This window comes from Vicugna pacos, chromosome 4 (assembly GCF_048564905.1).
Source record: "Vicugna pacos chromosome 4, VicPac4, whole genome shotgun sequence".
NCBI lineage: Eukaryota > Metazoa > Chordata > Mammalia > Artiodactyla > Camelidae > Vicugna > Vicugna pacos.
The window spans coordinates 70,448,238-70,461,842 of record NC_132990.1 but is presented as its reverse complement, the minus strand read 5'-3'; the positions used below and the strand labels follow the sequence as shown (position 1 = coordinate 70,461,842).

General features: G+C 41.1%; 1 protein-coding gene across 7 annotated transcripts in view; it reads left to right on the top strand.

Moving 5' to 3' along the window:
- Nucleotides 1-13,605, top strand: part of NR6A1 (nuclear receptor subfamily 6 group A member 1) — a 202,611-nt gene that overhangs the window by 173,520 nt on the left and 15,486 nt on the right. For 6 of the 7 annotated variants that reach the window (XM_031677526.2, XM_072960115.1, XM_072960114.1 and 3 more), the window contains 4 exons: nt 2,201-2,256; nt 7,868-8,022; nt 9,373-9,600; nt 10,873-11,127. In XM_031677526.2, the coding sequence (XP_031533386.1) occupies nt 2,201-2,256; nt 7,868-8,022; nt 9,373-9,600; nt 10,873-11,127 (694 nt within the window). The remainder of the gene's footprint in view (nt 1-2,200; nt 2,257-7,867; nt 8,023-9,372; nt 9,601-10,872; nt 11,128-13,605) is intronic. The other variant, XM_031677528.2, reaches the window with a different exon arrangement.

The following is a 13,605-nucleotide window of genomic DNA, read 5'->3' as shown; positions in this document are numbered from 1 at the left end:
TTAATATAAATGTATAATTAAGAATTTATCTATGTACCACCTAAAATTATGTTTCTCCACTGGGATGCACACACACTTCGGGAAATTACAGTAGTGGAGAGGAGGCTGGTCTTAATCTGATAGTCTGAGTTCCAACACTGAGATTACACTTGGTCTTAGCCAAAAGGCTGAGAAGTGATAAACCCTGATTTTAATGTTTAATTTCTGTCACCCTAAGCAAAACTCTTCATTTCTCTGAGCCTTAGATTCATCTGCCCAGTGGGAATGATAATACTAATACTTCCTTCATGGGTTTATTTTACCCAAGACAGCACATAACATATGTATGAGTTTCCTTACTCCAGGTGGGGTTGAAGGACAACATGAGCTTTTAAATATCAGAAGGAGAAATTGGTAAGATGTAAATCTTTAATACTGGTGGTCCTTTAAACAAAAAGGAAAGCATGTTAAGTTCCATCCTCAACTCTACGACACTGAGAGTGAACTATCAACTGAAAAATATTCCGTGTTGTATCTGCCAGTGATAGATCTTTGTTCTGTACCTGTGAGCTGAAGCCAAGACATGGGAGATACCTGTATTGACCCTGGAACAGCAGAGGAAGAATTTTAAGGATGTTTAGAACTTGAAATTAGGTTGAAAGAGAGCTCCTAAACAACAACCAGCGTGTACCTAGATAATGAATATATTTAGCTGTATATGTTTCTTGCTCCAGATTCACAGCAGCCTTGTAAAGCAGTCCATACTCCTTTATACGCCAGGCCCTATGCCTGCTGCTTTAGCTGTGTTACGCATAATCCTCACAGCACCCCACCCTGTAAGACAGGTTCCAGTAGCCTCTTTATTCTTCAGTAAACTGAAGTTCACAGAGATAAGAAACTTGTCTCTAATTACACAAACCTGGCAGAAACAAGATTTAGACTCAAGCTTGTCTAATTCTGAAGTGTATAATCTTCGAAGACCAAGAATGATGTCTGCTTTAAGGAAAATGAACTTCCTGTCAGCCTTTCAGGTTCCCCAGGAGCCAAGTGTTAGGCTTGGACCGCTCACGTTCTGAGGGCAACCAGCCCTGCCCTGAGGACTTTCTAGATTGTTTATGTTAAATTTTTTTAGGCTATTATGGCAAAGCTTGCTCTCATGATTCCATTAGCTTATCTTCTGTTGTTACTATTACCCGCTACAAGTCACCCTCCCCAGTGGCCATCACAAAGATTTTTCAGAAATGCCAACCTGACCACATGCTCCCTAACATTCCAGGCTGTCTGTGATCTGGCCCCTGTTGGCCTCTCCAGCCTCATTTCTTGCTACTGTTCACACGCAACACACACATAACACGCTTCAGCCAAATTGAAGCACTTGGAAATTCCCAGAAAGACCACTCCATGCTTACTTTCAACTTGAAACTTTTTCTGTATACTGTCCACTCAGCCTGGAGCAGCACCCTTTTTCTCCCTGCATAAATCCTATTTATCCTTTAAGACTCAGTTCAGAAGTTGTATTTTCCAGAAAGCTTCGCCAGACACCAGAGCCTTCTATTAATTACAAATCCGAGTTCCTTCTCTGTGCCCCGTATTAAGTGCTCTGTAAGCATGATGGTAATAGTGTTAGCAGTGGTTATTCTTAATGAGGCTGTTACTGTTTAAAGGATTTTTTTTATAATTAGGAAATACTAAATAACTTCTTTTTTTGTTGTTGACTTATCTGAATGGGAAATTAACTGCAAGGGAACTCTACTGACTGCTTTGTAGGGAAGAACCAATGAGATAAAAATTCTGATTAATTAAAAAACAAAAGCAAAAAAAATCTGTTTTCCTTATTCTACAAATCAGACTCAAACTTCAACTGGAAATAAAAAATACTTTATTAAAAAGTGATGTATTCTTTCTATCCCCCCTTCCCCCACTTGAATTTATCAGAGCCTTCACATGCATCATCCTGATGGGATATTTGTAACTGTAGGACTGTTAATAAAGTTGTCATCTTTGTTGAGCATGCTGAATGTATACATGTGTGTAGTGTGTACCCAGTGCCTTCAGGGCCCAGAAGCATCTGTTCCCTATGAGATAGCCTGGGATGATGGAAAGACCCATGTTTTAATCTTGGTTTCACCAATTACTACCTTGTGCTTTTGGCCAAATAAGTTTTCTTTTTGTACCTAGACTTCTGTGGGCACTCTTCTTACTGTCTTATGTTTCCTTCTAGCAATCAGAGAAGATGGCATGCCTGGAGGCCGGAATAAGAGCATTGGGCCTGTCCAGGTGAGTTCCAAGCCTTACTCTTTGTGATCTATCCTGAAAGCCGAGGCCTCCACGTGCTCCTGCAGCTGCTCCCCTTGACCTTCTCGTCTGCTACTGGGGGGAAGCCATCTTTACTTTCTTTCCTGTAAAGCTGCTTTTACAGCTTGGATATGAAAGTGCTTTGAAAATCTTTAATATGTAAGATAATGGTTAAAGCTCTTGTGATGCCTCAACCCTTAGTAAGGATTTCAGAGGAAGTGAAACCAATTTTGGTTAAAAGGGCTTTACAAAAGTCCAGGCGAGACATATAGATAGTGGTTTCAGGTAGGGCAGTGATAGTGCAGATTGGGGTGGGGGGTAGAGTCAAGAAATATTCAATAGGTAAAATCGATAGGATTTATCCAATTGAATGTTAGGGAATGAGAGAAGGACAGAAATTCAGAATTGTTTTGAGATACATGCTGATGATGTATGGGAGGGCTTTCTGTCACGTGAGTTTGATACACAGTTAAGGTGTGGTGTGTGCTGTATTCTCTTTTTAAATCACACGTTTTTACTCATTTATTCAAGGCATATATATCTCTTGCAGATTAAATTATTTTGGCCTGCATTCATAGCTCTTTTTGTGGTAAAAATACAACATAAAATGTAACAAATTGTTAAGTGTGCAGTACAGTATGCTGCACATTTTTGTACAGCAGATCTCTAGAACTTTTTCATCTTACACTGAAACTTCATATCTATTGAACAACAAGTCCTCATTTCTCCTTTCCCCCAGTCCTTGGCAGCCACCATTCTACTTTCCCCTTCTGAGAATTTGACAGCTTTTAATACCCCATGTAAGTGGAACCATGCAGTACTTGTCTTCTGTGACTGCCTTATTTCACTTAATACAATGTCCTCAAGGTTCATCCATGTTGTAGCATATGACAGGATTCCTTCTTTTTAAGGCAGAATAATATTCCATTATATGCATATAGCACATTTTGTTTATTCATCCATCGATGGACATTTAGGTTGTTTCTGCCTCTTGGCTATCATGAACACTGCCTTGACTCCAGTGAACATGGGAGTACAAATTTCTCTTCAAGATCCTGATTTCAGTTCTTTTGGGATTACTGAGTCATATGGTAATTCTTTTTTTTTTTATTTTTTGAGAAACCTCCATACTGTTTTCCATAGTTGCTGCACCATTTTACATTGCCACTCAATGGTGGACAAGGGTTCCAATTTCCCCCATCCTCTCCAGGACTTACTTTCTGGGTCTGTTTGTTTGCTTATCTCTTTATTTTGATACTGGCCATCCTAATAACTCTGAGGTGATACCACGTTATAACTTTGATTTGCATTTCTCTGATGTTTGGTGATGCTGAGCAGCTTTTCATATGCCCATTGGCTATTTGTATGTCTTCTTTAGAGAAATGTCTAATCAAGTCTTTTGTTATTTTTAAGTCAGGTTAATTAATTAATTAAGTTGCAGTAATTCCTTATGTATTTTGGATATTAACCCTTTATCAGCTATATGGTTTTCAAATATTTTCTCTTGTTCTGTAGGTTGCCTGTTCACTTTGTTGATTGTTTCCTTTGCTTTGCAGACGTCTTTTAGTTTGATATAATCCTATTTGTCTGTTTTTGCTTTTGGTGTCATATTCAAGAAATCATTGAAAAAAATGATAGGAATATGGGATTAAACTATCTAAAGTAATAGATAAAAACTACTATATAAAAAACTAGATAAGCAACAAGGACAATACTGTATAGCACAAGGAATTATATCTAGTTCCTCGTAATAACTTATAATGTGATAGAATCTGCAGAAAATCCTGAATCACTGTGCTGTACCTCTGAAAATAACATAATATTGCAAGTCTAACTGTACTTCAATTTTAAAAGAAATCATTATCAAGGCCAGTGTCAGGAAACTTTTTCTCTGTTTTCTTTTAGGAGTTTTAACATTTTGGGTCTTATGTTTAAGTCTTTAATCCATTTTGAATTGCTTTTCCTGTATGGTGTAAGATAGACTCTAATTGCATTCTTTTGCATATCGATATCCAGTTTTCCCAGCACCACTGTTGAAAAGGCTCTACTTTTCTCATTATATAATCTTGACATCTTTGTCAAAGTTCTTTTGACAATATGTATTTGAGTTTATTAGGGGGCTCTATATGTCTGTCCTTATGCCAGCCAATACATTCCTTTAGCTTTGTAAATGTGTTTTGAAATCGGAAAGTGCAAGGCTTCTAGCTTTGATACTCATTTTCAGGATAGTTTTGGCTATTTGGGGTACTTTGTGGTTTCATATGAATTCTAGGATTGTTTTTTTCCTGCAAAAAAATGCCGTTGGAATTTTGATGGAGATTACATTGAATCTGCAGAACACTCCAGGTAGTATGGACTTTTTAACAATATTAAGTCTTTTACTTTATGAATATAGGATGCCTTTCCGTTTATTTATGTCTTTAATTTCTTTCAGTGGTGTATAAGCCTTTTCACTTTGTTAGTTAAGTTTATTCCTAAGTATTTTATTCTTTTTGATACTGTTGTAAATGAGATTGTTCTCTTAATTTCCTTTTCAGATAATTCATTATTAATATATAAAAGTGCAACTAGAAAAAAATTAAAATGCAACTGATTTTCTGTGTTGACTTTGTATCCTGCAGCCTTGCTGAGTTCTTTTATTAGGTCTTTGTTTTATTCTTTGTTGGTTTAATAGGTTTTTTGTTGGCATCTTTAAGTTATGTACGTATAAGTTCACGTCTCCTGTGAATAGAGATAACTTTACTTCTTCCTTTCTGATTTAGTGCTTTTATTTGTTTTTCTTGCCTGTTGCTCTATCTAGGACTTCCAGTACTGTGTTGAATAGAAGTGGTGAGAGTGGGCTTACTTGCCGTGATCCTGATCTTAGAGGAAAAGCTGTCAGCTTTTCACCACTAAGTATGTTAGCTGTGGGCTTTTCATATATGGTCTTTATTTGTATTTTTTAAACATGTATTTGGATACAATAGGAAGTTTATCCATTGGGAGGAATTCTTAAGCATTCCCTCAATGAAAAACCTTCCTCAGTATTATCTAATGTTTTCTGAGTACTTTCTGTGACTCTCCCACCTTGCCAAGGGATCTTCAGTCATTTATATCTCTAGACTCACGTTCTCTCCAGAATTGAGGGGGCTGATGCTCAGAGAAACCTATTTCATCTGGCATTGCATTTAGGTTTCTGATAATGGGCATATAATTTTCCTTTTAGTCTTTAATTGTTTCTAGGTGGCGTTAGGAAGAGAGCTGTGATCTCCAAGTTTTTAACTCTGTTTAATTGTAATAAAACTAAGAAGGGGTAGAATTTCCATTTATTGAACACCTGTTATGCACCTGTGCTTAATAACTTTATCTTAAATTAACCTCCCAAGACTATCTGACTCAAACCTGCATTTTTTTTTATGGATGATTGAGTTTTATTAGGTATACTTTCTTTTTTTTAAGTTTTTATTTTTAATTAAAGTCTAGTTGATTTACAGTGTTTCAGGTATACAGCAAAATGATTCAGTTATATATGTATATATATAAAATACTCTTTTTCAGATTTTTTTCCATTATAGGTTATTACAAGATACTGAATATAGTTCTCTGTGCTGCTACACAGTGGGTCCTTGTTGTTGATCTATTTTATATGTAGTAAATATCTGTTAATCCCAGATTCCTAATTATCAACCTGCATGCTTCTTTGCTCCAGCACCCTGTGAAGGAATCCTGGGGTTAGGAAGGAAGTGATATTATCTCTATCTTACAGCTGAGGGAACTAAGGCTCAGAGTACTTGAATGACTTACCAAGCAGTAAGTACCCAGCTAGGAAATGACAGATGAGATTTGAACCCAGATTCAAGCAGTCCTGACATGTTCCATCCCCTGTTGAACGCGTTACTGATTGCCCAGTGTCCCACTGGACCCACAGGAAGAGACAGGTACAGTCCAACTTTGACTACCAGCTAAAATAGGCTTGCTTTTACTAACTGACCCTTCTCACCAAGCTCAGGTACTTCAGTGCCCTCCATGCTCTGGTCTTGCTCTCACACCATCACTGAGGCTGCTTCAGTCAGGGCCTCAGTAGATATCTTGTAGTTTGATTTGTCTTCACATGTTTATAAAATGTAAACATTGATTTCAGTGTTCTAAGGACCCCTAAGAGAAAAGATTGGGAAGTTTTTGCTACATGTGACTGAAGAAAAAAGACAGCCCCTCCAACTGAGTATGCAACACAAGCTATTTGAAGCCAGTCACTCAACTTGAGCACCAATTGAACACTTCTCGTTTTCCCTCCAAGTCCCCTGTGCTGGCCGGCTTCCATTTCTAAATGCCTCCTGTATTTATGATTAGAGCAGCTCAAGGTTCCCTTACAGGCTCCTGGAATAAAGAAGTATACAGGTTTGAGTCAGACAGACTTGGGAGAAAATGTCCTCCCAGACTTTCCATAGGGACAAGAAATAAAAATCCATCTGGATCTTCCTACTTAGCTCTCACTCATTCTGTGTGCTGAGTTTAGCCAGTATGGCCTCAACTCTGGGCTAAACACTCTATAGAAGAAGTGTTTATTCACTGCTTATATGGCGTAGTCACTAGGACACTGGGCTGAATACTTGGGTACTTTGGCCTCTTCCTCGAACTCCTGCTCAGACATGGGCAAGTGAGTTCCCTTGTCTAAGCTCTAGTTTCTTCTTCTATTCAATAGGCTTAGAAATGTCTTTCTTACTCATATGAAGGTGTATAGTCAGTACTTAATAAGTGGACATTTACTCATTTATCCAACATGCCTTTATTTGAGTACTGCTTTTTTGTAGATGCTGTCGTAGCCTAAGGTCTGATAGAGGATATTTTTATGATACGTTACCGTAAGTGCTGTAAAAATAACAATGATGATGAAGATATCATTGTCAACCTTCTGTTACAGTTGCTATGGACTAGGCCCTCTTCTAAATATATGATAATATATTAACTAATTTAACCCTCACAACAATCCTGTGAGATAGATACTACTGTTCTCTCCACTATACAGATGACGGAACTTAGGCTGAAATAGTTAAATGACTTGCCCAAGATTGTACAGCTAGAAAGTGGTAGATCCAAGATTAGAACAAGGGTGATTTGATTATAAAATTCATACTCTTAACCATTATGCTATTCTGCCTCTCTCAGAATACACAGAATTATGAGTGGATGGAAGAAGGACCTAAAATTCTGCCTAGGCTTAGTAATAGAAGGATTCAAAAAAGTGACATTTGAATTGGGTCTTAAAGGACAGGTAGGAGTTTGTTATTGAAGAGTGGTATTTCAGGGGTAGGAAAGAATAGACTCAGGGACACAGAGGGATATGGAGGAACCTAGAGGCATCGTGGCTTAAGAGGACGGTAAATGGGCAAAAGGAAGGCCATGGTTATCCATGGTGCTGGGAGGCAAGCAACCAGGGTGTCCTAAGATTAGAGAGAGAGAGACCTGGAGTATGGGTGTGGGGGGGAGGGAATTTGGGGGGGAACTCTAGAGAGTTCTGGGAATCCCCATGAAGTTTAAATAAGTTCTCAGTCCTGAAGAAGGAACAGAGGGTTTTCTGAGCACCGGTCTAATATATATCAATTCCTTGTCAAAGATATCAGAGGAAGAGATCGAAAGGATTATGTCTGGACAGGAATTTGAGGAAGAAGCCAATCACTGGAGCAACCATGGTGACAGCGACCACAGTTCCCCGGGAAACAGGGCTTCAGAGAGCAACCAGCCCTCACCAGGTTCCACACTGTCCTCCAGGTGAGCTTCAAGGCAAACCCAGCATCATCTAGGGATCCCCCAAAGAGTGGACCCACAAGGATCCTCTGGGCCGGGTATTCCTGCCAGTCTCTCTCAGCCGTTGTACTCTTGCTCCCTCGTCTTTCGGGGTAGGGGCCAGGATGATGCAGAGCCACATTTTGCAGCCCATTTTTTGCTAAAGACCTTGAAAATGTCAGCAGTCTCTTCTGCAGACTGAGAAAATGCTATAGCTGCCATCCGTGCCCTGCATTCTTCACCCGACAGAATAGCATTTTAATTGTAGCTCTTTTCTCTCATTTACTTTGTCACTGAAATAAAACAAAGCATGTTGACAATATTGAATTAAGTTATAATTTGTCTGCCTCAGCAATAGTGAAGATTTTCACTTTTTAAATTTCAAGAATCAGGCTAATCAAATTTGCTGGTATCATGAAATACCAGTTTGAAGACTCTTGGTTCTAAAACGGTATCTTAAGCTGTTGGGTGTAAAATACAGCCATCAGCTACCAAGAAAGATTTTCTTTCTCCGGAAATCTTTCTTACAAGACAGGGATTGAGAAACTTTTTTTTTTTTTTAATAAAGGCCAGATAGTAAATATTTTAGGCTTTGCAGGCCATACAGTTTAGGTCTCAAACACTCAGTTCTGCCATTATAGTGGGAAAGCAACCAGAGAACATGTGTAAATGAGTGAAGTATGGCTTTGTTCCAATAACATTTAATTTACCAAAACAGATCATGGATCATAGTTTGCTGACCCCCATTACAGGAAATGCACCTAGGTAAAGCTAGTTGACTGAGTGGTTAGATTTTTCCAAGAAAGGGGAGGAAGATAAGAATCTGCCTTTCTCTTGATATTTTGTTATAACTTTCATCCATTCATTTATTCCTTAGTTTGTTCCTTCCTTTGAATGTTTAGGGAGTTGTTGCCACATGCCAGGTTCTTCGCTAGGTGCTGGATTTGTTTTATGGCCTTGCAAGGCACTTAGCCTGTCTCTGCCTTAGTCGTCCTAGCAGTAAAAAAATATAAACACCCACCTTTGTCCTCGTGCTCTGAGTATTCATTAAAAACTCTCCAAATGTGCACCTGTACAAAGAGGTCATTTAAACAATATTTATTCAGTACAACTCTGCCAAGTCCTGGGTGTCCAAAGGGGAGCCACACATACACACACCTGCACCGAGTCCCTGTCTAGTAGAAAAGACATACGTATAACCACTAATTATGTGCCCGGCTTAATGAAGACCAGAGTGCATGGCCAAAGAACAGCTGAGCCACCTTCTAGCTCATTTCCTTTGAGTAGGCAGCAGACCTGCCATGGTTCTGCTTGACATGAGACTTTTCTCTCCAGTAGGTCTGTGGAACTAAATGGATTCGTGGCATTCAGGGATCAGTACGTGGGAATGTCTGTGCCCCCACACTATCAATACATACCGCACCTTTTTAGCTATCCTGCCCACTCGCCACTTCTGCCCCCGCAAGCTCGCAGCCTGGATCCCCAGTCGTACAGTCTGATTCACCAGCTGGTGTCAGCCGAGGACCTGGAGCCACTGGGCACACCCATGTTGATTGAAGATGGGTGAGTGAGCCTTGCCCCGTTTAGCCCTGCAGCTTTGGAGTGTTCCCCTGCCCCACAGCCACCTTCATCCCTGGCTGCCATACTCCAGGAAACATCAAAGGACAATTCTGTGCTTATCTTTGTAGTCAGTGGTCCTCATTTTCCTCTTAAGCATCTTTTCTCATAGAGGGGAGCTATTTATCAATCCCTGTGGAATTGGGATTAATGAACTTTTGTTTCTGGTTGGGCCTAGGTAAGCCAGGCCCTGGGATGGGTCTGAGCATTTCTGTGCTCAGAGCCAGAGATAAGCTATAATTCTGGGGATATTTATACAGTAGGTCTAGGCTTATTAACAAGGCTTTCAAGGCACTAACTGGTTGTGGCCTGTCTGTATCCCTAGCCAACAAACTCATGGGTAGCCTGGTGCCTTGTGCTCTGTGTGCATGCCTGAGTGCGTGGAAGGGAATATTCTTTCATCCTGTCAGCTCTACCTGAGTAGGTAATAGTTCAGCTGTTTAGGCCCACCTGTTGCTGTACCCATTACTCATTAAGCCTGGAGCATAGGCTGTTTGAGTGTTATTAAGCTTAGACACTCCCCAAAATGTATCCTGAGATTTCTTAAGCTAGGCTCCAATTTCAGAAGAAGTTCAGATGTCTATCTACAAGAAGACTACCACCAAAACGTTTATAAATCTGGGTGTGAGGGTGTGGGAAAGAGCCATGCTAAGGGACCTCATCTCAGAGATGAGAACTGCCCTGCTCTTTCCATCCAGCAGTTTAGAAGGGCTGAGCATCTCTAGTTGCTGAATTCTCACCAGCAGGGGGTGCAGTGAGAGCAAGAAAAGCTGACCGTGTTCTATTCTCTTTCATCCATCTGGCCCTGAGGCTCATTTTTGTGCCAATCCCTGTATTAAGTGGGTACCAGATCCACCCTAATGGAGCTCTCATTGCCAAAACAAGTGCAAGAGTGACTGGGAATTTTTTCTAACACATGGAGCATTAATGGACACTAACATTAAAAGTCACACTCCCTGATAATTGCACAAATTTCTAAGCCTCCTTTCCCCTCAGCAACCTTTTCTCACCAGACCCACCTCTCCTGCCCTAAGCTTGCTGCTAGCCCCAGTGCTGCCCCTTTATCATTAGGCTAAATTGAATAGAGCTGGAGATCCATGGTCAAGGGCAAGGAACCCATTGCCAGAGACCCTCTGTGCCCTTAGCAGTACCCTCCCCCCTACCCCCATCATCACCGTTATGGCCACTAGATGTAACTTTCCCCTTTTCTACCCCCAGATATGCTGTGACTCAGGCAGAGCTGTTCGCCCTGCTTTGCCGCCTGGCTGATGAGCTGCTCTTTAGGCAGATTGCCTGGATCAAGAAACTGCCTTTCTTCTGCGAGCTCTCAATCAAGGATTACACGTGCCTCCTGAGCTCTACATGGCAGGAATTAATCCTGCTGTCCTCCCTCACCGTTTACAGCAAGCAGATCTTTGGGGAGCTGGCTGATGTCACTGCCAAGTACTCACCCTCTGATGAAGAACTACACAGGTGAGAGCTGCTGGCTGGGGAGAAAGTCTCAGGCAACCAGACCATTGTCATCCCTGCAACGCAGAGTTGTCAGGCACTCCAAAGGATGCGCATAAAAGCTGCTGGATTTGAGTCCTCGCTCTGCCATTGCCTGGCTTTGTAACTTTGGTCAAGTCTGTGATCCTCAGGTCCTGAATTATAAAATAGTATAATGACAATATCTCCCCAACAAGGTAGTTGTGAGGAATAAATGATAATGTGCAGCAAAGCTTAGCAGAGTGCTAAGCTGTTATTTTTATCACGTCTAGATTACTGCAGTAAGATAATTCATCTGAGAAGAACAAAAATCTAAACTTTTCCTACAAGGTGAGAGACTCTGAGCTGTAGTTTACAATCCAAGAACAAGAGCTGGGAGTTACCGTGGTACCCGCTGTATGCCAAGCACTGGACTTGGTATTTTATATTGTCTCCTTTCTTTCTTACAACCTCCAGCATTATAGGTGTTGTTTATGCCTGATTTTTAAATGAGAAAACTGAAATTCACAGGGGCCTGCCCTTGAGAGTTTTGAGTTTGAATCCAGAGCCTGAACCTATGCCTGCCCAGCTGAAAGCTTGGGCTCTTTCACTCTGTCTCAGATGTAGTGACATAAGAGCGTGAGGCTGAAAGACTGAATTGTCCTGAACATTTTCTGGCATAAAGTCTCATCCAGGCTGGCTAGGATCCTTCTAACTTCCCTGCCTAGAATGGATCTTTAACTTACTCACATTTGGAGACCTGGAGCACATGGTGACATCTGAAAGTTGGCAAAAAATGATCGGTTGATACAACTTTTCTGGATTGTTAATTTATCCACGTGAAAAATAAAGTTTAAATCGCATTTAAATAGACATTTCAGTATTTCACCTTTATTGGAGAGTTTAAATAATAGAAGTCATGGGATTCCAGGGCACCAGAAAAGGCGCCTCCATTGATGAAAGCTGAGAAGGTGGAATACCAGCCCCCAAATGTCTCCAAGGACCAAGGTGCATCTCCCTCTGCCCCTCAGTCACCATGACATAAAGATAAGCTGAGACTTAGGCTAGGAGCAAAGCTCCAACACCTTCAAGGACCCTTTGCACAGCTGAGGCGGGGAGGAGTCTGGGTACTTTGTCTCTCCCCTGGTTTTCTAATATTTCCTTATTAGTGATGCTTACAGGCTTGACAATGATCTATAAATGACAGAGTTTTTAACCCAGTTGACATTTTGTCCTGTAAACAGAGCTATCTGATTTTGCAGATGACCTAACCCCTTGACTTGAGCCTCTAATTCATTGTTTCCATCAAATTCCTGTCTCCTGCTCTGTAACTCTGGGCCAACTGACTGTTTGGATAGCAGTCAGCCTGCTCTAATATTGTCAGGGTTTCCAGAGCTAGCCCGGTGAGCCCAGCCTCCCTATTTGCCTGGAATCCACCAGTGCAGCCTGAGCTGCCTACAGAGTCAGCCTTGGAGGGCTCCACTCCCTGCAGAATGATGGGTGTTCCCAGGCCCTCTGCAGGTAGGCAAGGGTTACTGGCCATGCAGGGTTCTCTGTGGCTTTAAACTTCGTAAGGCACCCTGTCTCCTGTTTCCAGTCCCTTAAGCCCCACGAGGAATGTGGGGACCAGTTAACAGCTGAATTAGTGAGGGAATTATTTCCTAGGAAGGCTCCTTACCAAGGAGAATCTAAAGCTGCACTATCCAGTATAGTAGCTACTAGCCTCAAGTGGCTATTTTAATTAATTAAAATTTAAAATTCAGTTCCTCATTTACACTAGCCACATTTCAGGTGCCTAGGAGCCACACATGGCTGGTGCCTACTGTATTGGACAGTGCAGATACAGAACATTTCCATCATCACAGAAAGTTCTACTGAACAATCTTTAGAACACATTTTACAGCTGAGTTCTCAAGTGTGTTCTGAGGATAAGAAATAGATTCATTGTTAGAACTCTCACTGCACTATGAAATCCTTCAGTGGAAAAATATGAGTTAAACTTTAGCGTGTTAGTTCTGATTCCATGCCCACCTGTGTGTGTGAGCACCTGTGTGTGTGCTGGGAGGAGAGCTGTTGGGATAACAGATAATACAGACGTAGTTTCAGACTCAGAGATGAGGGTCCCTGTTCTTGTTTTAGGGCAAATAGGGGGACAAATAGAAGCTGATACAATCTACAGTCCACGATATTAGTGGAGATTGAGGGGCATCTGAGGGACTGTGTAAGCATGAACTGGGGAGTGAATCCCTCTGCTTGCATAATCAGAGAATGTTTGCCACAGGAAAAGACATTTGAGCTGCATCTCGAAGTGGGAGTTTTCTAGGTAGATAATGGTGAATAGGAGGCAGGCAGGAGAAGCACAGCATCCTAGAAGTCAGAGAGCCTGGGTGGGTGGTTTGTGGAGGTAACCAGAAAGCAACCCTGTGGATTAGGGTAGAGAGAGGATATTACTCTGAGAGGCAGAGAAATGAGGGGAGAAATGAC